At 39.1% G+C, this 27,997-nt stretch overlaps 1 protein-coding gene across 6 annotated transcripts in view; it reads left to right on the top strand.

The window, feature by feature from the left end:
• The window catches only part of TBC1D32 (TBC1 domain family member 32), a 170,165-nt gene that overhangs the window by 37,156 nt on the left and 105,012 nt on the right, over nt 1–27,997 (top strand). For all 6 annotated transcript variants that reach the window (XM_043542858.1, XM_043542859.1, XM_043542856.1 and 3 more), the window contains 7 exons: nt 5,429–5,630; nt 11,408–11,490; nt 14,016–14,154; nt 14,905–14,992; nt 19,707–19,825; nt 20,919–21,035; nt 25,381–25,469. In XM_043542858.1, coding sequence (XP_043398793.1) covers nt 5,429–5,630; nt 11,408–11,490; nt 14,016–14,154; nt 14,905–14,992; nt 19,707–19,825; nt 20,919–21,035; nt 25,381–25,469 — 837 coding nt within the window. The remainder of the gene's footprint in view (nt 1–5,428; nt 5,631–11,407; nt 11,491–14,015; nt 14,155–14,904; nt 14,993–19,706; nt 19,826–20,918; nt 21,036–25,380; nt 25,470–27,997) is intronic.

Genomic DNA, 27,997 nt, shown 5'->3' with positions numbered 1-27,997 from the left:
TAGGCAGATAACACCTGAAGTAGCTGCTCCGTCTGCACAGGACATTGCTCCCCATCCTACAGTGATAGCACCACAGGAAGTCACAGTGCCCCCACCACCCACTATTGATAAGCTCATTCACTTTCAGGAATTATTTAAAAGGGTAGCTAATGAACTCAAGATTACCCTAGAGGAGATACCAGAAACCCACCATGAACTCACCAACATATTACAAGCTACCACCTCATCCGAAATAGCCATACCAATTAATGGGGCCATCATGGAACCAGCTAAAATTATCTGGCAGACGCTGGCCACGATAACCCCCACTAGCAAGAGTCTGGGCCGCAAATATCTTGTCCCGTCGAAGGGTTCGGAGTTTCTATTTACTCACCCATCACCCAATTCGCTAGTGGTTGAGGTGGCCAACCAGAAGAATAAGCACCAGCCTTTCCAATTTACCCTATCTGACAAGGAGAACAAGAGACTGGACTCCTTTGGGCACAAAGTGTATTCGTCTTCCACTATGCAATTTTGAGTAGCGAATTACGCGGCGCTCTTAGCAAAATATGACCACAAAAATTATGCTAAAGTAATGCAATTTATTGATAATGTGTCAGAAGACAAATGATAACAATTCAAAGCAGTGGTGTCTGATGGCCAAATGATCTCCCGCATAGCTCTTCAGGCTGCCCTCGGTGCTGCGGATGCAGCCGCCAGATCCACGGCCACGACCATTGTCATATGGTGTGCCTCATGGTTTACTACTTCCTCCTTTCCCAAGGAGATACAGAGCACTGTCAAGGATGTTCCCTTCGATGGGGATAAGCTCTTCACCTCTACAACCAATGAGGTCCTCCATTCCATGAAAGAATCACATGCTACACTCAGATCTTTAGGCATTCAGCCACCTGCCAGAAAAAAGAGACAGTACACATATCAGCCATACCAATGGCCACGCTACCATGCAGCATTTCAGACAATATGATAAGCAGCAACAACAACGCCATAGACCCAGAACCCAATGACATCGCCCTCCACAAACAATGACAACCCACCCTTCTGCCTCAAACAAACAAAGTTGAAGCCTTGGTCGAGGGTATAGAAAACCTCCCACCCTCTTCAGCATTGATTTCAACCATCCATTTCTTTGGACACCATCTGCGTCCATTCCTTGCCAATTGGGAAGCTACTACTATGGACAGATGAGTCCTGGAAATTATCGGATCAGGTTATGTCATCCCCTTCCTCTCTTTACCCCCCCCATCCACCTTCCCACCCCATTCCGCTTCAGGGACCCCTCTCACAAACAGTTGCTCAAGGGGTACAACACCTCATACAACTAGGAGTGATAGAGCGGGTACCAGCTCAACACAGAGGGAAAGGGTTTTACTCCCACTGCTTCTTGACAGAAAAGAAAAATGGTGGATGGCGCCCTATCCTCAACTTTCAATATCTAAACAAGCATGTCAAGAAACAGAAATTCTGGATGATTACTCTACCAATGATAATTCCGACACTGAAGCAGGGAGACTGGTTTTCAACCGCTGCCCTCCAAGACGCATATTTCCATGTCACTATCCACCCTGTCCATCGACGTTTTCTCAGATTTGCTGTGGGAATGGAACACTGCCATACAGGCAGAACATACAGGGTCCTGCCCTCTGGCCTTTCCACTGCCCCACGTGTCTTCTCAAAAGTGCTAGCAGTCGTAATAGCACATCTCATAAATAAAGGGGTCCTCATTTTTTCTTACTTGGACGATTGTCTCCTCAAGTCGCCCACTCACTTGGAGGCTATCCAAGCAACTTCTGCAACTTGCCTCTCTTCCCCAGGACAGATTCCACACATTATGTATTCCACACATAAATACCCTAATTATCCAGATATGTGCTAGCCCACTGGTTACAGTCCGAGATTCCCTGCAGCTGGTAGGGCACATGGCCGCCTCCACATTCGTGGTCCCAAATGCCTACCTGTACATGTGATGCCTTCAGGGGTGGCTAGCCAAGGTATACAAACCAAATATCCACAGATTAAACAAATTGTTAACTCTGCCTCCAAAGGTCAAGGACTCGCTCCTCTGGTGGACCTCTCCTATCAACATCTGTGCCGGGATTCCCTTCTGACAAGAACCCCCTTCACTGACCATCACTACAGATGCATCCGTCACAGGATGGGGAGCGCACATGGGTCATCTCACCACTCAGGGCCTCTAGTCCTCTACGGAAACCCAGCTTTATATAAATCTACTAGAGCTCCGAGCCATATGCAATGCCTGCCTCCATTTCCTTCCCATTATCCAAAACCGCAAAATTCAGATCTTGACAGACAACATCACATGCATTTTCTATGTGAACAGACAGGAGGGAGCCCAGTCCCACTCCCCCTGCACAGAGGTGGTAAAACTATGGAATTGGTGCCTTCAACAAAATATCCATATCTCCGCCTCATACCTGCCTGGTTCTCAGAACACCACCGAACTCAGTCGATCCTTTCCCCATACAGCACGAGTGGGAACTCAACTGTGCTATCCTATCCACCATTTTCCAGACCTGGGGTTATCCCCAACTAGATCTATTTGCCACGGCACTAAACAAAAAATGCCCAATGTTCTGCTCCAGAGCCGGCTTGGGGAAACACTCTCGAGGAGATGCCTTCATGCTTCCATGGGCCGATACTCTAATATATGCATTTCCACCAATACCTCTGTTGAACAGAGTAATACAGAAGATAAGAACAGACAGATCCAACATCATTCTAATAGCCCCATCGTGGCCCAGACAACCATGGTATCCATTCCTCATGCGGATGTCGGTCAAGCCACCGATTCTCTTTTCCCCCCCTCAGCAACCTCCTATCACAACGCAGGGGCCAGATATTTCACCCCGACATACAGTGACTCCACCTGAGGGCCTGGCTAATCAATGGTTCTCTAATGAGGAGTTAGCATGTTCTGAACAAGTGCGGACAGCAGGACACACAGCAGGACACACACCATGCGCACTACTTACCTTACATAAATGGAAGAGGTTCACATCTTGGTGTACGGCCAAACAGACCTCCCCAGTTTCCGCCCCACTCCCACTGACACTGGATTACCTGCTGGACCTTAAAACATCAGGTCTCTCCATGAGTTCCCTCAAGGTCCACCTCGTGGCAATCATCACATTTCACCATAAGATTGACAACACTGTGGTCTTTGCCCATCCAGTAACCAAAAGGTTCCTGAAGGGCATCCAAACATTATATCCAGACGTAAATCCGCCTGCTGTGCCCTGGGACCTCCACCTCGTCCTCAGAGCCCTGATGGATAAACCCTTTGAGCCAATGGCTACCTGCTCCCTTCTCCACCTATCTATGAAGACCGCCTTCCTGATAGCAATCATGTCTGCCAGACGAGTGGGAAAAATGGGAGCACTGATGGTGGAACCTTCATATACCACATTCTTCCATGATAAGGTCACACTCCACACACATCCGAAGTTCCTGCCTAAGATGCATTCTCCCTTTCACCTCAATGAGCCAATACACCTAACAACATTTTCCCCCAAACCCCACACTAATGCTTTTGAAACAGCAGTGAACACTCTTGATCTGCGCAGAGCACTATCCTTTCACCTGGATAGAACAAAACTGTTTAGGAAAACCCCCAAACTTTTTGTCTCTACCACTCGGCGATCACACGGAAAAGCTATCTCTACCCAGAGACTCTCCAAATGGATTGCAGGCTGCATACGTCTCTGCTACCAACTGAAGCAAATACAACCCCCTACATCAAATAGGACACACTCTCTACTAGAGCTGTCTCCACTTCCACTGCCTTTCTCTGTAATGTCCCGCTTTCTGACATAGGCAAGGCAGCGACCTGGGCATCGAACCTTATCTTCGCCAATCATTCTGCTCTCGTGCACACGGGCAGCATCCAACAGCAGGATGGGTAGAGCTGTCTTGTCAACAACCGTCTTACCGGATCCGAAGTCCCAACCATCCTAAGGGATACCGCTTTTCAGTCACCTGAGGTGGAGCACCCAAAGGGACATCTCTCTCTCGAAGAGGAGGTTACTCACCCTGTGCAGTAACTGAAGTTCTTTGAAATGAGAGTCCCTGTGGATGCTCCACTACCCACCCTCCTCCCCTCTACTTCAGAATCTGGAACGTGCTCCATTGTCGAGAAGGAACTGAGTAGCCCGGGCCAGGCATGTGCTATTCAAACACTGACAGCTCGTGAGGCAGGCACAGTGCATGCGTGGCCCATAGGGGTACTGCTGTAGAAATCGCCCATCAAAGGCGCTGGGATGCACCTTGACCTGAAGTGGAGCATCCACAGGGACAGTCATCTCGAAGAACTGCACAGAGTGAGTAACCTCCTCTTACTCAGATTCTTAATATTTACATTTTATTATGTAAAAATGGTGAATGATGCACTTGTTTACTAGATTAGTTTTTTACTTGTTATTTGTATCAAGCTGCATTTGTCTGTACATTGGAATTCAATGAAAATGCACAAAAACTGCATTTTAAAATGGTTTTATTAGTTGAATAAAACTACTTTGAAAAACAAAGTAAGTTTTCCAAACATGTTTTGTATTTTAAGATAATTGATTTATGAAACAAAAAATATATATAATCTGTAGTTAGTGTGTTGAACTGATTGCTTCTGGTCACTATGTCCTTTAAGATTTTAGAAATAGGAGACCTCATCGTCTCACAATTTGTTTTTATTCATAGATTGATTGAGGAAAATGAGATTTCCTTCTTTTTCAACTCCCAGCTGGTTTCTTAACTTTGAATGAGTTAGTCACTGAACTGAACTAGTAGAATAAATTGAAATGAGGTAAATAGTCTCGCTGTACCTGCAGCAGAGGTAGCTACTGTCAAAAGCTGGGTTAGCACTTCAATAAACCTGGTTCCAGATGCTTAGCCAGTGATTTCCAACAGTTCAGTCACTTGGCTTTCTTTAAAATTTCATCAGCAAACATACTGCTTAAATATATACATATTAAAATTTAATTCAAATGATTGTAATAGATTATAGTAAATTGAGTCCTTAGCATTTTAAAGAGGAAAAATGTATTTAATTTATATTAAGATAATTTAATTTAAATTTTTTAAAAAATCATTTTTTGTCTTAAAAAATCATCAATTTTTATCCACCGTTATTTGGACTGGGTGGACGGAAGCTGCTCCACATTTGTTTTGTTTGGATCTGTAGTCCAAAGGAAACTGCCCAGTGATTTTTATTTTCCTCTGACTGAGGTTGGAACAATTTTTTTTCTCTTTTTTGGAGGCATAACTTAAAGAGGTCATGACCTCAACCCCTAGGACTTCCCAGCAGTCCAGTTACACTTCTACTGTAGAAATTGCATGAGCTAATCAAAATGGTTAATTTAATGCTATTTATTAGTGACTGCAAAACAATGTTTTAAAAGGGCTATTTTGTTTCTAGTCTTACAGCAGCTCATACAATTGTTCAATTTACAAAGAAACTCCTTGATGAAAATATTTCTGTTTTGTCTGGATCCGAGATGTTGCCAGCCGTTAAAGGAGCTTTCATTTTTGTGTGTCGTCAGATGTATAGTACCTGTGAAGGTCTGCAGGTGCTGATTCCTTATGGTTTGCATGAATCCATTGCTGATGCTTGGAAGAAGGTAACCATCTTATTGCAAACATAAGTTTTTTGTGAACAATAAAAATATATCTTTACTATTATATTGCTCTTCAGATTAAATCCTTTATATTTAATTTACACTATAGTAGGGGTGCTTGAGCGGCAAAGAGTCCTGTGGCAACGTATAGACTAACAGACGTATTTTATGTAGGGATAAATGGACACAAATCAGATATTAGGAACGGCAATATACAAAAATCTGTAGGAGAACACTTCAATCTCCCTGGCACACAATAGCAGATTTAAAATAGCCATCCTGCACCAAAAAATCTTCAGGACGAGACTTCAAAGAGAAACTGCTGAGCTTCAGTTCATCTGCAAATTTGACACCATCAGCTCAGGATTAAACAAAGACAGTGAATGGCTAGCCAACTACAAAAGCAGTTTCTCCTCCCTTGGTGTTCACACCTCAACTGCTAGAAGAAGCACTCATCCTCCCTGATTGAACTAACCGCGTTATCCCTAGCCTGATTCTTGCTTGCATATTTATACCTGCCTCTGGAAATTTCCACTACATGCATCTGACGAAGTGGGTATTCACCCACGAAAGCTTATGCTCCAATACGTCTGTTAGTCTATAAGGTGCCACAGGACTCTTTGCCGCTATTACAGATCCAGACTAACACGGCTACCCCTCTGAAGCTTGATATGCTTGAGAAGACCCTTTATTGTACAACACTTGTGCTCTACAGATAATTCCCATTCCTGAATCTATGCATCTGCATGTGGGCATGGCAGGATCCCATTTATAACTTGGAAGTTTTATGCCTTTGTATTAAACTGGGAAATTTTATACCATACCTGATGAAGTACATAGGCTGCCCTCAGTTGTCCACAGGTTAATTTATTTTTGAAGATTGTCCATGAAAGAGCTCCTCTGGTATCCCACCACTGGTCAGTGCTCATCACATGTCAAAGGAAGATTCCAAAGTATCACTTTCTATCGCCAACCTTTTCTAATCGCCACTCTCGGTTCCTGGGCTTGTAAAATTAAAACAAACAAAAAAATACTTTAGTCATTTTTTAAAATGAATTTTCCTATTTTTGGGGGGGGGGGGGGGAAAGACACAAAAAAAAAGGTATTTCAAACTGTGAAATTATTGGTTAGACCCAACTGAGATTCCCTAACACTTGCACCTATGAGGCCTGCACAAGGGAGCTCTTACCTTGTGTACCTTAGCAACAAGCCTGTCCTAGAGAGCCATTCTCCTGAAACTTGAAGAGCTGTGCAGCTTTTACTTTACAATATACTCAGTGAATAAACCATTTTTCAACACTATTTCATTCACTAACATTTTCATTGCTCAGATAGGCTAGTCATGCACACGAGCAACATGTTCTTATATAAGCATGTTGTGAGCTTAGCATAGTCATTGTGAATGTTGCACATTCCGAGAGTGCAGTTGTCAAACAGTTCATAACTTAGTCAAATCAAAACAAATGTTTAAGAGGATGAAGATTTTCATGCCAAATTTCAGTTTTCTTCCCTCAAGCACTTTGAGGCTAGAGTTGATTTCAAGTAAGTCACTGAAATATTTCAGTTGGGAAAGTGGTGGAATTTTTTCTTTTCCCTCATGCTCAAAAATGAATGGAATATTTTAGCTCAAATATTCCCAAAATATTAACTTACAACAGAAACCAGCCCAGCCCTGGAAAAGAAAAGTCTTTGAAGGTTAAATTTTCAGAAAGATATGATACTGAAGTCGTGGGGAAGGGAGGAGTTAGAATGGAATAGCTACGGCTTCCACTACGTTACTGTATATACACCCTATGATTAATGTGAATATAATATATATGTATGTACAGTATTAATTAAGTAATAATTTAAAGTAATATAAACAGTCACAAATCTAAATTTAAGCATTCATTTACAGTAATCTAAAGTCTGAAAAAGAGATATTTAGAATCATCAGTTTATTTTGGATATTTCTTGCCCCTGTCGCGCACAGGTACTGCAGTGAAAGACAAAGGTTAATTATTCAAAATAGTGAAAATAAAATAAGTAATTACCAGAATCTCAATTTTATAATGATAAATTAGATTTCTAATTGAACAAAGCTGATCTTGAAGCTTGTGCTGTCTGTTGCATTGAGAACGCTGGACTAGAATTCTGCGGACTTAAGTGAACTAGTTTACATGTATTGTGCTATAATTTATGTAACTCAGCAAGTTGTCTAGTCTAGCTTAAACAGTCTGTCTTACTTTATTTAATTTTTACGACATGAAATCTTACAAGCTTTTGATGGGCATTTCCAATTAGCTGCTGTGATGAAGTGCTACAAGTGATATAGCTAGGCATACGTACACACCTCTATGCACATTAAATTCTCTTGTCATAGTACAGAACATCATTTGGACAAAAAAACTAAATTTGACATGCAGAAGATGAATATGAAGAATTAGAATGAAAAATCCATCAAACATATAACTGTGATACAGCTCCTGTTCCTGTATCCCACATCAAAGGCCAAGTTGAGATTACAGTGTGAATATGCCTTACGTTCATCCCTAATGAACTAGTAAAGAAACTGAGTTTTCAGCTTCGCCATCTTGGATGTTTTTGTTAGTAGTTTTCCATTCCTGGTTTCTTCAAATTAGCTTCAACTTATAAAAAGCTTTACGAGTTCCAGACATTGGTAATGTAACAAAGTATTTGAGCAGGTGATAAATCTCTGAAATTAGGAGTTGCTAGTTTTAAAAAATAAATCTGATGATTTTTAAAAAGTTTCTAGAAGTATCAGAGGCAAGCACATTGCCATTTTGTAAGGTGTTGGAGTCTTCACCCAGCAACAAACATAAGTTACTTACTCATAAAGTGTAAAAAGGTTACTCATCATGTGGAGTGGTTTATTATTAAAAGGTAATTCCAAAGTAACAATGGATGCCACCCCTCAACCTAAGCACTTTTTCCCAGGGTTGGCTGTTTCTGGGTTCTCTCTTTCAGGACCTGTCTGGCTCAAACCCTAGTTCCCCTGGCTAGAGCAATACTCCCATTTCCGTTCTGTTTATTGTGCAATCTGATGTAGAGTATCTTCCAGAGCATGTGAGCAGTAAGAAACCTTGTAGATACTTGCAAGATTCCGACAGCTGCTAAGAGTGGGGCAATGGGAGAATCCCATTACTACCCTCCAAAATAAAAACTGTAAAAATAGTTTGAAAATATAACCCAAATGTGTCAGCTTTTTCTTGATACTAATATGTGGACTCACCGTTGGGACACTTATAAATCTCAACTTTTTATTCTTACAGATATTTTGATCATGGTATCTCTTTCCCAACGAACCGACCTTTTCACTTTTCACTCTTTTAGCACTGTACATCTGAACATGAGCACTTTTCAGTAAGACAGATAAGGAACAGTTTCACTCTGCAGGGAAAGCCACTAAAAAGTGCTCATGATCAAGTATATGGCGGTAGTAGAATTCTGGGGCAGATGCTGGCATGATAAAAAGAAGAAGATAAAAAGAGAGTTGACAGACCCAGAAAAAGCAACAGCATACTACACAATGATATTATGGATGTATATGGTCATGTGTATGTTACAATATAACTTCATTATGCTCATTGAAATTACATATCTGAAATTATATAATCTATAACATCCATTATCATTTGATTAAGTAGTGTAATGTCCCCATCATTGCTTAAAACCTAAAAATCTTAAATCGTTGATCTTAAATAAAGTATTTTCTTAAATATTTTTTTCAGATATCTTTTACATTAGCATCCCCATTAAAATTGTTGACTTTTTTTTCTGAACGTTGATAGGGTTGTTTGGTATATTTAATGTTGTATAGATGATTCAGAAGGTACTTCTTACTTCAGATCAGATCAAAGCTAATATGCAGTAAAGACACCAATATCCTACAGTTAAGAACAATGATCTCTGTAGATGCAAATGGAGTAAAAAGTTCTTCCTTTTTCTGTGTGAAATTTTGTAATTAAAAACAAAACAAAGTTATCTACAAAATGTCAGAGTGTGTGTAGTTTTCTTTTAAGTAAGATTGGAAAAATATATTTGCAATTCTTTCTATACCACATAAGATATGGAAATAGAATTACAATTTTTCAGATTTTTTTCAGGATTTTTTAGCTCTGTTGATAAATAAGTGATATAGAAAATATTTACTTAACTACCTTAATATTTTCACACCTCTGATAAATATTCCACAGTATTTTACAACTTGGCAGATAGGTGTTTATTAATGAAATTGAACTAGTCTGATTCAGAATTCTGGCACACTATGCCAGGACATTCTGGATCTAAGCGTTTATTTTGGAGATTATTAATTTTGTTTTATTTTGTATATTGTAATGTTAGGTATTATTTCCTGACACTGAATTTCCTTACCTCACATAAAAGGGTACTGATAAAATTTCAGTATAGTGACAATCATCATGTTTTGAATTATACAGTGCCATGGTCAAAGGAAAGCATAGGAGATTTTTTTTGTTTTTGTTTAAAAGAAAACCAAAGAAAGCATTGAGGGGAAAAAAGGTACCAAAACTTTTACAAGACATAAAAAAAGGCCTGACTGAAGAGTCAAAGGTTATTTGGAGACCAGGGCCATTTACATTTCTGGGTCAATTGTGACAAAAGAGCTATGGGAAAAATATAATAAAAAGAAACAGACCTAACATTGAAGGGAGGGACTCAGAGTACAGGGTATCATAGCCAAATGATATTGGATAGGTTGAAGTTGGAATGGTGATTGGAGTAGCACAGTTTGAGTGAGTTGCTCCTTTGCTGACCGTGGTCAAGAAAGAACTGACTAGGAGGTTTCAAGAGTTAATGTTTAGTCATTAGTAGCTGGGGTAGTGACTTGTGCTTCCATCAGCTACTACTGACCAAAAAATGCCTCAGAAACTTGGCAAGTTTTGCCTGTTCTCACACTAAGGAGCTGAAACCCAGGAGTGAGAATCCTACCAGAATGACATACTTAGAGAAGCAGAATTACAATGTAATTCCCCACTACAGTAGCACGTACGACAGTGTGCAGTTGTTTTTTTTCCTTTTTTGCTACTGTCATTTAAAAAATAGTCTAGGAACTGAAAAACTATGAAAGAAAGGTTCATAATAAAGTTATATTTTATTAACAGAAATTATAGTGTCACCTTGAAATATATTCCCTTTAAAACATATTCAGGGTTTATTTAATCTAATTTATTTTATCTAACTGAGACATTTATATGGCCCCATTACTATAGTAGCTGAGTGCCTCAGGATCTTTAATGTCTTTGTCCTCACAATACCCCTGTGAAGCAGGGAAGGACTATTTATCCCCATTTTACATATGGGAATCTGTGACACACAGAGGCTTAGAGCCAAATTTGTAAAGGTATTTAGGTACCTAAAGGTTTCAGAGTAACAGCCATGTTAGTCTGTATTCGCAAAAAGAAAAGGAGTACTTGTGGCACCTTAGAGACTAACCAATTTATTTAATCATAAGCTTTCGTGTAGCTCACGAAAGCTTATGCTCAAATAAATTGGTTAGTCTCTAAGGTGCCACAAGTACTCCTTTTCTTTTTAGGTACCTAAAGTTGCAGATAGAAGCCAGAATGCCTTTTAGAATTTGTCCTTAAGTGCCTTGTGTACAATCACATGGGAAGCCTGTTGACCAAGCAGGGAATTGAATTCAGATCTCCCAAGTGCCAGGCTAATGCCCTAACCGCTGGACCATCCTTCCATCCTTTTTCTTATTGGTAGTCAGAACTTCTAAGAAAGATGTAATAATAACTGCATTTTTTATTTCATAGGCTAGTTCACTTTCAGAAAGGATTCCTACTCCTGTACCTGGAGCAGACTCCATTTCATCAGGAAATCAAGAGTCACAAAACATGTAAGTACTGCTGCGTCTATTCATATTTGGGTAAAATACACAAGTCCACTGCAGCCCAGATTTGTTGACCTTCAGGACAGTTATTAGGCCCATCTGTTTTCTTAGGCTTTTGCCAGGAGCAGGTTGGTAGCTACAAGAAGGTACATATCTTGAGCTGAGGTTTCTCATTTTAGACCTCCCTAGCACAGGGCTCATAGAGTCATAAAGTTCTTCCTAGCTCTGTGTGGTTTTACTAAGTTCTATGTAGATTTGGCTCATAATTTGCTGTCTATGTGGATCAAAACTTGTTGGGGAAAATATGAATTAAAAGACGTAAAACAAAATAGTTGACACAGTTTTTCTCTCATGGCTTTGATTGTGTTATTAGTTAAAAATCCTGTTTTGTAGAATACCATTAATGCCTTCAAAACATCATATAGTGAGATTATCAGAATACTGGCTGAAAGCCAGTCACACAGTGAGAGAAAAGACATCTCTCCTTTGATGTTAATACAAACTTCATTTCCCCAGTAGATGTTTGTATGTTAAGTTTTACATTGGTGAGAAATACGTGAACTCTATACTGCATGTGAATGTGGGGTGTTAAAAAATGTAATTAAACACTATTGATAGACTTATGTGTATCTTTCTTTACTTTTAATTGTGTGGGATAGCCTCTAAAAAAGCTTCCATACTTAATTTGTATAGGAATTACAATATTTGTTGTTGGTTTATTTTTTTCCCTTTTGTGAAGTGACTGTAGTGACTTTAAATCAGTGTTGAGAAAGGAAACCCTATATGGAGTGCTCTGCTGGAGATCCCTGTCAATAGTAAATTCCAATGAATTATAAAGTACAATCCCTTCCTAACGGCTGAATTTGACAGTTTTTTATGGAATAAGAGACTCCAAGAAATTATTTTTAGATAAAGCTTTTGCTTCCCACTGAACAAGAAATGACTTCAAGATTCTAGGTACAGGGGCTAAAGTCTAGGGTGGTGTTTGACCATGGTTGGAAGTGTGGTTTCTGCTTATATCTGTCAAAGCTGCTGGTGGGAATCAAACATCCACCAGGGGAGCTCAGACCCAGATGTGAGAATCCAGTAAGGTGATGTTTTCAGGGAAGCAGGATTACAAGGTGAATCGTGATGGGATGGTGTCTGGTGAGAGATCGTTTAAATGCTGGGCTTCTCTTTCTTGGTTAGAGGATGGTTTGGGTGTATTCACACTTGCTTCTAATCAGGGTGAAAGTAACTTAAAGGATTTACTGGGTACTCTGGAGTCCTGAGCAGGGGTGTGTAGCCTTGACCAGAAGAGGGCGTGGCCTTGACCGGAAGAGGTGGGGCCTTTAAATACCCAGGCCCTTTAAATGAAGATTTAAAGGCCCCAGGGCTCCGGCTGCGGCTGGGAGCCCCTGGGCCTTTAAATCACCCCTGGAGCTACCAGCTGCAGAGGCAACTGGGAGCTCAGGGGCGATTTAAAGGGCCCTGGGCTCCAGCTGCCTCAGTGGAGCTCTGGGCCTTTTAAATCACTGCCGGAGCCCTGCCGCCGCTACCCTGGGGCTCTGGCAGCGGGGTTCGGGGGCGCTTTAAAAGGCCTGGGGCTCCCTGCAGCGGCCAGAGCCCCGGCCCTTTAAAGAGCTGCTGGAGCCCTGCCGCGGCTACCCCAGGGGCTCCGGCAGCAGGGCTCGGGGGCGCTTTAAAGGGCCCAGGGCTTTGGCCGCTGCAGGGAGCCCGGGGCCCTTTAAAACGCCAGCCTGGGGAAGCTGGTCCTGTCTGGCACGGCGTACTGTCTGTTGCCGGTACACTGGACCGGACCGGACCGGCTTACTTTCACCACTGCTTGTAAAAGTCATCTTTTCCCCTGTCACCCTACCAATTCATATATATGTACACACAGTGTTTCTCACTGAACATGGAGTCACTAGTATCTGGACTCCACTGGACACATTTTAATCCACCTCAAAAGCGGAATAGTTTGGAAAGAATGCACATATGCTTACTGAGCCCACATGTGGGTTATTGTATGTAACAGCACCTCATTTTCATAAACACCGCCCCCATTTTCTAGCATTGTTTCACGTCTGGTATAACACCTACAAAACAGTTTTAATAATATTTTGCAGTTACATAATGCTTTTTATCTGTAGCTCTCAATATGCTTTACAGTGGTGAGAAAGCAATCTTATTCCCACTTTACAGATGGGGAAATTGAGACACTGAGAGGTGACTTACACACAGTAAGTCAGCAGTAGATTTGAGATTTAGAGCCCAAGCCTTCTGGCTCCTGGTCATGTTATCTATTCACTAAACCATCCTATCTTATCATGTGAGATCTTTTCTGTGATCTCGAATTTCGATGCAGTATTTGTATTCCGTGCCGCTGTTCTGTACATATTTTAACCCTCAAGAAGTAGTTGATCTTGCTACCATACACATAGGTCCAGTGAAAGATTTTTTTAAACTGAAAAGTTTATATTTTCTCTTGCTTTTCACTACTTTTATTTTTAAATCTTTTTTGATTCATTTTATTTTTCTATCATTTTCAGTATGGTATGGGAAGAGACTTTATTAGATGATTTATTAAACTTTGCTGCCACTCCAAAAGGTGGTCTTCTTCTTCAGAATACAGGAGCCCTCAATGAATGTGTAACCTTTATGTTCAGCAGATTCTCAAAAAAACTCCAGGTAGGCATGTCAGAGTCTAGTACAATCACTTTTTTAATTAAGGTAATTAGAAGGGAAAACCATAAACCATTGTTTATCTGTTATTTTATTGGAAGAGTTGAGTTAAAATGTAATCTGACATTCTAAATGCATGGTACATGATTTTATTTCAGTCGTTACTCTGTAAAATGTCAATAAGAATGTCAGATATTGTCACTGTTACTTTTTAGCTCAAAATGTTAATCAAAAGGATACTTTTTACCCTACATTTAATTTTGGGACCTAATCCTTAGTCAGACGAGTGCTCAGTGATATATGTACACTGAAATATATGTACAGTGGTTGCCAGTAAAACGGCAAGATCTAACATGCCAGACATCAAATTACATAGGGAATTATGCGTTCAATTCGGAGGCAAAGTATGTTATCACATGGAATTCTAAAAGGTTTTTTAGCCCCTATTCTTAATTGGTGGGTGCAAAGGATTTGGGAGGTTCTAGTTTTACAAAGTTGTTATTCTGTGTGCAGAAGTTGCATATGCTTTATCTTATGCTATTTATACTTTGAACTAGCAAAGGGAGAGATTCCTTTACTTGCTAAATAAACATGCTTGTGTTGTACTCTGACCCTGACTGGTCGAGATACATTTGTTTACAGAATTTAAAGTTCTGTAGGGAACAAGTAAAAATACATAAGAGAACATTTGAGAATATGAGTGTCTTGGTTGTAATCTCCAAACTTCTTTTATCTCTTTACGTTTATTATGAATAGGTGAGTGGATGTGAAAGGTTTGGTTATGGAGTGATAGTTACACAAATCGCATCGACATCTCCAGGTGCAGTAGCTCTGCATCGTTCAGGTAATTTTAAGGGTGAACTTTATCATAAGTACTAACATATTGTAATATTATGAATTAAAATAATACAATTCCAAACAAAATAAAGTCAGATGTGATTAACATAGATATGCAATACTAGCAATGACTACTTTGGAGCCTGCTGAATTTTTGGTGGAAAATTATTCTTTTAAATGCTTTTTTTCTTAAGTACAGAAATGCCTTATGAATTTAAGTTTTTGCAGATGGAAGAATATGATCTTGTATACTCTGTGAAACAAAACAAAGATAGAATTGTGAAAGAATGTTCCTCTTTTTATTTTTATTTCATTTGTTTTGATTTCAAAGAAATTTATCCTTTCACCTAAATGCATGAATGCATTAATGAACGTTACAAAACAAACCAGTAATAAATCACAAACCTTCCTCATTCATCAACAAATCCTAATTAATAAATACCAACTTTAACTGATTTACCATCTTCATGACCCACTCACTTCTCAAAAGCCTGGGAAGATGGATAGGTCTGAACATCAACAGACGCTAGCTGTTTAGGACCACTGATTGGTGAAGAAATGAGTTCCAGAATCAAGGATTCTTCACTAAAAATGCTGTGCCAGAAAGCTTCTCCAAGTTAAACCAGGGACTGACACCACAGCTCAAGTAGCCTGCACCTAAACCATGTAGTGTTTCAAAGATTAAAACTGATAACTTGAATTGCAACTAGTGTTGATTACGGAACTCTCTGGCAACTGTTCTGTTTGTTCATCCAGAAGCAGTTGGGGATGTAATTAAGATGGCAAGGGTATGACAGGCAAACTCCACCAATGAATGAAGCTGAAATAACCTCTACCAGTTCTTCAGACCTCTGTCCCTAAACCACAAGCTTTATTTCAGTCTTTTCTTGGTTCAGTTTCAGCCAGCTAGTCCTCATAGTGAAGACACAACAGCTTCAATTTTCTCACTAATCTTTTAAAATGATCTGTATACATGTTTCAGCTCCTGCACAACAGAATGGAGCCCGATGGTGTGTCACATAAGAGAAACCTTGTGACCGACTGAAAAAAAATGTCTACTACTACTTTCTAGAGTCTCTCAGGAAATGAGGAACAGATTAACTTGAGTGACTCCTTCTGTCCTACTATGGTCCACAGCCATATCCTATGGTTAATGGTATTGAAGGCAGGTGAAATACCTGAAAGAATCAGCCCAGATCTTCACCCCTACCAGAAGGCATTTATACAAACATGAATGAGGTCATAATTATCAGCCTATCATTTACAGTAGACAGTACTCAGAAGATATGTATTTCTATTTATCTTTCCCTTAATTTTCATTTGAAGATATATATTGATAAGATTTCTTAACATATTTTTACAATCAGCTAGCAATATACATTACTAGGACCAACCCTAGACCATATGGCATCTCAGGTGAGGAGCATCTTTGGCACCCCGCCCCCACTCCATTTATTAAACTTTTGAATACCTTATTTTTATTGCAGTTGTAGCCTATTTCATGACTTTGATGCACAATTTGCATGTGTGATTTATCCCTAGCATATAAGAAGATAAATTTGCACACTGTAAATCTGTATTTATTCATGCCATATATAAGCAAATAAAAAATAAATTCATTTCCTCTAAGCTTATAGACCCTTTTTAACTTTAAGAATAACTGAAATGTACTAACATCAAGAAATTGAATTGTGCACCAACATTGGGTGGACCAGTATTAAATAGTGTTACGGTAGGTGACAGCCTTAGAATGTTAACCCTAGTCCTTTAGTTCAAAAGGTCGCTTTTCTCGCCTTTGCCTTCACGCACTGAAGCACAGTGTCAGAGAGTTCCAAAGACTGGCTAAGGGCATTTTCAAGTGATAAAATAACAAGTGATATCAGTCTCTTGTCGACCATCATCTGTCAAAGATACGTTTTAATGAGTCTGAGCATTGAAAAGCTGCACTCACCACTTGCAACTGTGACCGACAGCATGAGAAGAATCCTCAAAGCTATCCACACATTTAGGAAATGTGTCCTTGAACTCTGCATCATGATGAATTGGAGAACTTGGAGTGCAGAGAGCTTCCCAGGTTGCCAAATGTCACAGATGTTGTCCAATTCAACATAGAGATCTTTATCAATGACATCTGAACATTCATCATGTGTCAGCATCTGGTGAAGCTCCGTACAGTTTTCCTGTCCGCCAGCAGCTTATTAAGGTCATACAAAAATCCCCAGCTCTTTTAGTGGTGTTTCATTTGTCCAAACCTTTCTTTGATGGACAATGTAGCAGTGTCAACGAGTGAGCAAAAAAGCTGCCTCTTGAATTTTTCTTCCGAGCTTCCATCACCTAATCTCTGTCCTCTTAACCAAACTGTCTCTTCTTCTGATCAATACGAGTATCCTTGAAGACAGGCTGAACTCCTAAGTTTTCTGCCATTTCTTTGGTAGCAGTGATGGCATCTTCAAATCTGTTGTCTATGTAGTCCACAACAAAATCAAGGCAACTTCTCATCAAAGTAGTACCTGTCATGTTGTCCATCAACTGAGTTTCTAATGTCTTGTTTACAGTGTTTACTTGGAACAGGATATTATGCCAAAACACAACTGAGACTAGAAATTTGAAGTCAGTGGTCTGGTTTGCCAGGCTTTGCATCTTGTGTTGGATTCTGGCCTCAGCTTTACTCAACTGCGCCAGTTCCATCAGAGCATCATAAACCTCAGTCACTTGGTACCTCATTGTCAATATGGCTCTCCCAGTGAGTGTCAGCTACCGGCTTCACGGTCAGATTTGTAACATTGTCTGTGAGGATCTACTACCTGATAGTTGATGCTGAAAAGAAGACTAATCTAGTGAAGATGATGCTGCATCTGACAAATCAGGTTGAGGGAATGGCAGCCACAAGGCACGAAGAAAGCTCTTGGATTCAACACAAGGATCTTTGCCTGGATGCCACTGTTTCTTCCCTTCATGTTTACGCCATTGTCATAGCCTTGGTTGCGGCAGTTCTGAAACTTTATTCTTGTTCAAAATGTTCATAAACAGTTCTGTTAGGCCTTTTCCAGTAGAGTCGTCCACGGACCAGAAACAGATAAAACATTCCTTTTCTTGGATACAGCCATCCTTGTTAACAAATCTTACTGTAAATGACATCTTTTTACTGTGACTAATGTTGGGAGTGCAGTTCATTATTACAGCATAGTGCTTTGCCAAGCTGCATCAATACGTTATCAAGCACTTGCCTTGCCATAAAGTCAATCAATCAGTTTTGAATTGTTTTGCTGTAGTAATGGTCCACATCTTCTTTACAAACTACTCAACATAGGTGTTCACGTACGACATTATCATATTTCTCTAGGAGTTCTGCCAAACTGAGAAAATTACCATTGTGCTCAATGAACAACTTATCTGACGATCCCCGGAAAGCCAAATTATTCTTTGCAAGGAAGAGGATAATTGAGATCAAACACTCGAGTGCATTCCTCCAGTGCTGGATTTCTACATTAATAATGTGCTGGCTTTCTGTATCTATGCATTTATTCAGCTTGAGCCTGGACTCGACCTCCATCCATTTGGAGTGGGCCGTAAAATGGCCGGGTGACTTCAAAGTATCAGCTAAGTTATCCTAGTAATTGTACCCAGAAAGTGCAAACAACAATTTTACATTCTTGTCAAATATTTTGCAACAAAAACAGAACACTTTTGAAACCGTACGTGTTAAGCATGGCAAAAGAAATAACAGTATTTATTTTATCTTGTTGCATAGATAAGGGTTCGATAGATATTTCTGGCATCTAATTAGCTATGTCCTTTATTAGTCACTACTTACACTCTTCAAATCTTAAAACACAAGTACACTTTCACAATTACACAATACAACAAGGTTTGCAATATTGCAACTGGGCTCTCACTTCATTCTTTTATCTCATTGACTGACTGGTGATGCCCTGTCTATTATATACCTGCGAGGGCATGGCTGACAACATTCCAGGAGGGTCAAGGGCAATGTAGTTCTCAGAAAGTCTTGAAGCTTCCACAAGATTCTACAAAGGTCCAAAACATTCTAGGTGGTTAGTGAAAAATGAATCCACATACAGAATACCTGAAACATTTTACTTCAAACATTCTATTTTCCCTTTTGTTGCTAACAACAAAAACAGCACCCCAAGCCTGGTGCCCCCGAACCCCAGCACCCCAGATGGTCGCTGGATTGCCTGCCCCTAAATCCGACCCTGTATATTACTGTAGACTGGCACAGGCAGCTGTGCAAAACTACTCTCTCTCTTTAGGTAAATCTAGTTTACTTTATTATGCAAGTGCAAGTCAGTTGTTTCCAGACAAGTTGTCTTAAATCCTGTGTCTTTAGAATCAATGATATTGTATAACATATATGGTTCCCAAATTGTGGTCTATAGGAGCTAGCGTGTGACAAAATACTGGGTCTTCTTTCTTTCCAGCTACTTAATCGCTTCAAAACAAACAAACAAAAATGGAAAAATGTATTACCTACAGTAATATTACTTTTCCTTGTAAACCGTTTCTGTAGTTGTCAAAATGATGTTATTCGATCATCAGTGGGAAGGACAGTGGTGTACCATATTATCATGGCTAGAAGAGGAGAGTAGTCCCTGAGGCAATCTCTTTTTAAGATTTGGTCCATGCTGTATAGAGTTTTGAGTTTTATTTTACTTGTTTTTTTAAGCATTTTTGTGACTAAATCAAATATTAAATTTTAGGGTTTATAAAATCACTTATAACTGAATTATGGGCTGTTTTGGAGTGTGGAAGAGATGATCATAGAGTAACTCACCCCAGTTCTACTCCAGTAGATCCTATTGACCGAAACTGTCAGAAGGTGAGAAATTATCTTATTTTATGCAATTTGTTACTACTGTGTATAAATACACAGGTGGTTTCATTAATATCCTAAATGTGACATTTCATCAGCATTGTTTCTAATTTAGGCACTTAAAGCAAAATTGGTATAGTACAACAAGCAAAACAATGACTGAATGAAATAGGTTCCTGTGTTATATGGAGGGTCACAATTGCAAGGGTCACTAAAGTCAATTAAAAAGTACACTGGCCCTCGCTAGAACACGCGTCTGTATAGTGCAAATTCGCATATAATGTGGTCGTGGTCTTGGATCCCAAATGTAATTACTTTAATTGGAATTCATTTTAATGTGGTCCCTGCTATAACGTGGTCCCGCGCATGGATCCCAAATCCCGTGTTCTAGCGAGGGTCCTGTGTATATCATAAAAAGAGTGATATAGAGGATCATCTTGACGAAATGAGGTCTTATAATAGCATAAATTGAGATTTATGAGCAGTGTGATTGAACAGCATATAAATGTATACCTAAATTGGCTAATGTTTTAGATGGAATATGATTTGATTTTATGCTTGATTTTCAGTTAGTTTGATTTTCGTGAGGTTACATTCTTTCAGGTGGAAAGCTCTCTTTCTGATAGCGGTTACTTTGTCTTAGAATGAGTTACAACTACTAGTTCAGGATGATCTAAACCACCAAATTGTACAAGTATGTGATGATATAAGCAGAATAGCATTCGAAAATCATTCAACATTTATTGCCAGAATTGTACTTCATTCAGACCCATGGAAGAATTCTCAGCTTTCACTGGGCCATTCGTTTCTGCAATGTGTCAACACATCAGTTCACACAGTTCTCACAAGGTGCATGGGCACTACCTTAGGCTAGCATAGATGTGTCTCCCATTAGGATATGAGTAATGTTCCACATTTGTTTTGCTGGGTAGCTCTGCCTGTTTAAACTTCACACTGCAGAGCAGGGTGAGACTGAGACCTGGGCCAAACTTCTTTACAATGTTTTTAATTAACTTCCAATTAAATGCTATCTAATGGTTGATTATATAAATATAAAAGTTCACAGTAGCAAACTTTTTATTTATTTATTTTTTTAAAGTCTTTTCTAGCGCTGGTCAATTTGCTATCCTATCCTGCTATTTATGAACTGATAGGTGATCAGGAGATACCAAATAAACCAGAATATTCTCTCCGTGAAGTTCCTACAAATGTTATTGTAAGTAATTTTTTCTTTTTTTTTCTTTCTTTTTTTCAAAATACTACAATGTGGTTAGACATTTTGCCTGAGCAAGTATTATGTTAATAATTAAAGACATGCTCTATTTTCTGCTCAAATGATAACTTTAGACTTGAAATTAGATGAAGGTTTCTAACCATCAGAGGAGTGAAGTTCTGGAACAGCCTTCCGAGGGAACCCTTGGGGGCAAAAGACATATCTGTTTCAAGACAAAGCTTGATAAGTTTATGGAGGCGATGATATGATGGGATAGTCTAATTCTGGCAATTAATTGATCTTTCACTATTAGCGGTAAATATGCCCAATGGCCTGTGATGGGATGTTAGATGGGGTGGGATCTGAGTTACTTCAGAGAATTCTTTCCTGGGTCTCTGGCTGGTGAGTCTTGCCCACGTGCTCAGAGTTTAGCTGATCACCTATTTGGGGTCGGGAAGGAATTTTCACCCAGGGCAGATTGGCAGAGGCCCTGGGGGTTTTTCGCCTTCCTCTGCAGTGTGGGGCATGGGTCACTTGCTGGAGAATTCTCTGCACCTCGAAGCCTTTAACCATGATTTGAGGACTTCAATAGTTCAGACATAAGTTAGGGGTTTGTTACAGGAGTTGGTGGGTGAGATTCTGTTGCCTGCTCTGTGCAGGAGGTCAGACTAGACAATCATAATGGTCCCTTCTGACCTTAAAGTCTATGCTTCTGTGATTTTAAAATTGTTTTTGCATTTTTTATTGTGTGCAGCATGAGGGCAGCATATGCACATAGTATATTGGGTAATATAAATCTTTGCATGATTTGAAGGTCTTACTTTTCTTCCTCACTTTTATTATAAATCTGTTCCCAGGGATAATGATATATATGAACATCTCTAATTTTGTGTGTGTGCGCACATGTACATATGTATGCATATATTTGTATCATACATTATTGTGTGTGTATATATATATAAGTGAAAGGAGGAGGGACTATATATATATAGTCTTATACCACATCCATTGTAGAGACAAATATTTAACCTTTTAATAAAAAATTAGTTTAAATGGGTTAGAGTTTCTGAAGTCCATAAACTACCAATACAACATAAAAAGTCAGGAAGTTACTAGGTAAATGCTTACCCAGTCCTGGTAAGCTATGCTAATGATTGCTCATTCTCCACATTATTTTATCCACATTTCCTACCCTCTTTTTTCCTCTTCTACACGTCACGTGTAAACTTCAACTCTAACCACACAAAGTGGAGACAATTGGATGTTTGTTAATTGGTCAAACGGTTGAATATTGTATTAAAATATTTGATTAGTGTTTATGGTGTAGATTTTTAGTTATGCATGAGAGTCTTGGATGACTGTTAGTGCAGGGAATATTTTTAAAAGTGGAAATAGTTTATAAAATTGTCTGTCATGTTTGGAAGTTACTATTTTAAAATCTTGTAACACTATTTACATGATAATGAAGCAGTATGGTGCTATTTTCTGTTTTCAGTAGTTATTTGTGTTCAGAGTCAAAATTGCATGTTTTGTGAGGCATAGGAGGGGAGTAGTCATTTGTTGAGGGTAGTGTATGCAAGTGATGTAATATGAAGAAAGCAAAATCGTGTTTGAAGTTTCCTATAGGTTGCATGAGACTTTAGTGATTTCATAGCTTTATAAATCTGGGTTGGTGTATTATGCTCTGGAGCACCTTTAACTGATTTTTTAATAAAGCTTTTTGTTTGGGGAATTTCTTAAGTTTGTAAAGAAGTGTTATTTCAGTGCTAATAGTTGCTCACATGGATAGTAGTAAAAGTTCATATATATTCTCCAAATTATGCTCTCTCCACCCTCAGAGCCCCGGTGTTTGCTCAAGCCCCTCCACAACCCAGAATCTTTTCTTGGCTCCTGTACACCTGCGCTCCTTCCCCATGTTACTCTCCAGATCTTCATTCCCTCATAACCCCCATCCATGGCTCAGATGTCCCCAGGTCACTCTTTAGAACTCCTGTGTCTCTGCAGTACTCCACTGCTCGTTCTTGGCTCTGGGCTAAAACATATAGATGGCAGAAGAGGCTGCAGTTGTCAGACAAACATCCCGCAACATCTCTTTCTTTGAGCACACAAATAGCCAATTTGCATTAATTGTCCCTGTCAAGGTTCCTTCCCCACTCTGAACTCTAGGGTACAGATGTGGGGACCTGCATGAAAAACCCCCTAAGCTTATTTTTACCAGCTTAGGTTAAAACTTCCCCAAGGTGCAAACTATTTTACCTTTTGTCCCTGGACCTTATTGCTGCCACCACCAAGCGTCTAACAAAAATAACAGGGAAAAAGCCCACTTGGAAACGTCTTTCCCCCCCCAAATCCCCCCAAGCCCTACACCCCCTTTCCTGGGGAAGGCTTGATTAAAAATCCTCACCAATTTGCATAGGTGAACACAGACCCAAATCCTTGGATCTTAAGAACAATGAAAAAGCAATCAGGTTCTTAAAAGAAGAATTTTAATTAAAGAAAAAGTAAAAGAATCACCTCTGTAAAATCAGGATGGTAAATACCTTACAGGGTAATCAGATTCAAAACATAGAGAATCCCTCTAGGCTAAACCTTAAGTTACAAAAAGACACAAAAACAGGAATATATGTTCCATTCAGCACAACTTAGTTTATCAGCCATTTAAACAAAACAAAATCTAACACATATCTAACTAGATTGCTTATTAACTCTTTACAGGAGTTCTGACCTGCATTCCTGCTCTGTTCCCGGCAAAAGCAACACACAGACAGCTTTGTTTCTCCCCCCCTCAGCTTTGAAAGTATCTTGTCTCCTCATTGGTCATTTTGGTCAGGTGCCAGCAAGGTTATCTTCTCTTCTTAACCCTTTACAGGTGAAAGGGTTTTTCCTCTGGCCAGGAGGGATTTAAAGGTGTTTACCCTTCCTTTGATATTTATGACAGTCCCTTATGAATTATTTACATTACAGAGTTCATGGCCAACCAACTGACTGAAAAGGCAGCAGCAATCTTGGGGTAAAGGAAATGATATTCAAAAGAATCTTTGCATACACAAATGATCCAATAAAATCGAATTTCCAGTGATTTAGAATAAATGTTGAATTGTTTAGTTGCATGGCAGTGTAAAGTAGCAGCTTCACTTACAGTGAAGTTATTCTATGGTGGGCGGGGAGGGGCGGGATAATTTGGTGTCAGAGGATTCCACTATCTTTAAATAAGGATGCATTTTAAATAAAGGAGAATCTGCTTTGACCAATGTTATTTTACTGGTAGGGTAGCTTTATTTTATAAAAAATGAAGTACAAGTTCTTATGCATTTTATGAAATTAAGTTTATATTTTTTTCTCTCTGATGTGGTCATGAAGTGACTCATTGATCTAAAGAATCAGTCAGTAATTCTCCTTGCTGTTTCCGAGGCCATGCTTCTCAAATAGAATTTAATAAATAAGTAAATAAATAAATGGATTTCATCTGACACAAACAAAGCCCCTAAGGATTTTGTTGGTTTTAGTTCTTTGAGTTTACCACACCAATCTGAGTCCAAGAGAATGATGTTAGTGGAATTTTTGTACATTTTATGCATTCTTTAAAATGCAATTATTACTTTGGGAGCAATATCTGAGACAAACTAGAGAGAGGGATAATACAATCTGAACTGTGCATAAAACAGTAAGTAGCCCACTGGTCATTTACAGTTTTGTCAAGCACTGTAGGCTTAAAATAAAATTTCCCATATAAAACACTCTTACATCACGTCATAAAGAAACTGATGATTTGACAGGGTTTTCAAATAACTAAAACAAACAAAAATAATCCACAGAACTTTCCTGTTGGGCAAGTTTTTCCATAATTGTCCACTACCAGATTTCTTGAACTTTTCTTTGCAGCATCTGGTACTCACCATAGTTAGAGCTAGAATACTGGACAAGATGGACCATTGTTTAGTCTGAGTTGGTACTTATGTTTCTATGCACAGAATTATTTAGTACCTGAAATTTTGATTAAATTAGCTTGAAATGGAAAGAACTGTACATATTTCAAAAACCCTAAAAATACACTTTACCATTTTACTCCAATATTAACATTCAATAGTAATTTAAAATGTTTAATATTTCAGTGCCTTGACATGTATTTAGCTATGTGTTTGTGGCTTTTTATGTATATCTTGGCCTTGATTCTGCACCATTGACTTCAATGGGAGCAAGAACATTAAGCACTAACACTTTCAAAAAAAAAATAATGTATTTTTGTAACATTTAGAATAAATAATGCTGTATTTTTACACATTAACCTTAAGTGTAAGAAATATAAGAAGATGCATGATAATTTTACAATAATGCCTTCTTTTTGCAGGATATAATTGACAGACTTATAATTTTGAATTCAGAAGCTAAAATTCACTCCTTATTCAATTATGAACAATCACACATCTTTGGTCTGAGGTAAGATCCACTCTGTTCAAAATGAGAATACAGTACGGCAAGTTTTTATTGGTTTCCAATAAACTTATATTATTGCTTCTTATTGTGCATGAAAGTGAAATTCAGTTAGTTATTTTTTTTTAAACATGGAAAGGTTGAATGAAAAATGCATTATATAGAATTAGGAAAACAGCAAAGACCATCTTTATTTAATATTCCTGTATCTGATGCAATAAAAACAGTTGCATAAGGTTATTTAGCATGGATGTTTGAAAAGCAAATGTAGTACATCCATCATGATATGTGAAAGAAACATCCTGCTAAAATACTGTAATAAATTGAGGATTTTTCATTACCATGTGAAGCTTTATATATTTAATTTATCTACAATGAGTGCATTTCAGAAATTCATTCTGTTTTAATTATATTACCAATTCCAGCAATATTCCCTGTGCTTAAAATGGGAGGTACCACTAGAATCAGTAATATGTCTAGAACTTGGATGAACATTTTAAATGTGTCTACTGAATATGATGCTCATCAATATAGTGTCTGCATGGTTTCCACGTATTTAAAGATAAAAATAACAATCTATCTATCTTTCTTTCTGCTTTCCTAGCCTGAATGATAAATAGTTTGCTTAGTTTATATATTCGTGTGTATAAGTGAAAGGATATCTCTACTAAGATGTGATCCATACTATGAAAAAGTTTGATAATGTCTGATTGGGCAGAATAATGGTCCCAATGGTTTATAAAGTCCAAAGTTAGTTTTCTATAGCCCCACTTTTACCAAAATATCAGAGTAAATTAATCTGTACCATACATGCAAATAATAGTGAACTATGTACTGTAGATTACATCAAATAATCCAGGTAACATCTTTCATCTGGCAGGACAGGTATGAGATGTACAGTGTCAAAGTTTTGAGATATGAGAAGTACAGTCTTGTACCATGAAACAGGGAGTCAGAAATTGTTTCATAAAATAATATAGGACTATAGGAGTCTTAAGTTAGGTAGAAGTGATGAGTCTGCAAATAGCATTTGAAATAGCTAGTAGTTACTTAGGAACAACTGTGAAATCCTAGCACCATTGAAGTCAATGGCAAAACTCCCTTTGATTTCAGTAGAGCCAGGATTTCACCCCCAGTTGGGTAGGCTGTTCTGAAAAGGAACTATGAGTTTTGTCTGTGTGTTTATATTGCGTTTTTATATATTGTGTTTATATTGCATACCTCCTCTCGGTGGGAGGAGGTATTGTTTCATGGTCTCTGTGTATATAATGTCTTCTGCAGTTTCCACAGTATGCATCCGATGAAGTGAGCTGTAGCTCACGAAAGCTCATGCTCAAATAAATTGGTTAGTCTCTAAGGTGCCACAAGTACTCCTTTTCTTTTTGCGAATACAGACTAACACGGCTGTTACTCTGAAACCTGTCATTAATAAGACTGGGACTTTTCAGCCTGATTACCAAATGAAATTAATAGGCAGCAGGTTTAAAGCAAACAAAAGGAAGTATTTCTTCACACAATGCACAGTCAACCTGTGGGACTCTTTGCCAGAAGATGTTGTGAAGGCCAAGACTATAACAGGGTTCAAAAAAGAACTAGATAAATTCATGGAGGATAGGTCCATCAATTGCTGTTAGCCAGAATGGGCAGGGATGGTATCCCTAGCTTCTCTTTGCCAGAAGCTGGGAATGAGCAACAGGGAATGGATCACTTGATGATTACCTGTTCTGTTCATTCCCTCTGGGGCACGTGGCATTGGATCCTGTCGGAAGACAGGATACTGGGCTAGATGGACCTTTATTCTGGCCCAGTATGGCCATTCTTATGTTCTTATGAACCAAGAAGACTGACTTTGCAAAAGGAATTCTAAACCAATCACACTTTACTCATAGAGAGCACAAAAGATATACTAGCTAGCGGCCAAGCCAATGCTACAGTCTGCTCTCGACACAGCTGATACAGCAGCCCAGTCCATCTCCACAGTGGTGGTTATGCGGCATATGTCATAGTTACACCTTTTGGGCTTCCCCAAAGAGGTGCAGTTGACCATCGAATACATTCCCTTTGAAGGCACAAAGCTCGTTGTGGATGAGACGGACACCTCCCGACAGACCTTTAAAGATTCCAGGGCCACTCTCTATTTGTTGGATATCTGCACACCTGGACAGAAGTGGAAATTTAGTCTGCAGCCCCAGCACAAATCATGCACCTCCCAATACCAAACTCAGTGCTATTACGAACCCCAGAGTAAAAAAATCTAAGTTCCTTAGGTGTAAACCATCTGGCTCACAGTCTTCCATGTCACAACCATCTAATTCCAAGCACCAATTTTAACGTGTTGGTCAAGGCATTAACAGACTACTTCCCCCAACTGCTACAGCTGACCACTGCTTCCCACCTATTCGGCTACTGTCTTGTAATGTTTTGCAGCACTTGTAACACATAACATCGGACTGATGAGTCCTGGAGATTGTTTGCAATGGGTATTCCATCCAGTTTTACCTCCCGTCCCTCTCCACAACACCCTTCCCCATCCC

This window comes from Chelonia mydas, chromosome 3 (assembly GCF_015237465.2).
Source record: "Chelonia mydas isolate rCheMyd1 chromosome 3, rCheMyd1.pri.v2, whole genome shotgun sequence".
Lineage (NCBI taxonomy): Eukaryota > Metazoa > Chordata > Testudines > Cheloniidae > Chelonia > Chelonia mydas.
Note: the sequence above shows the minus strand (reverse complement) of the source record. Positions and strands in the feature narration are given on the sequence as shown.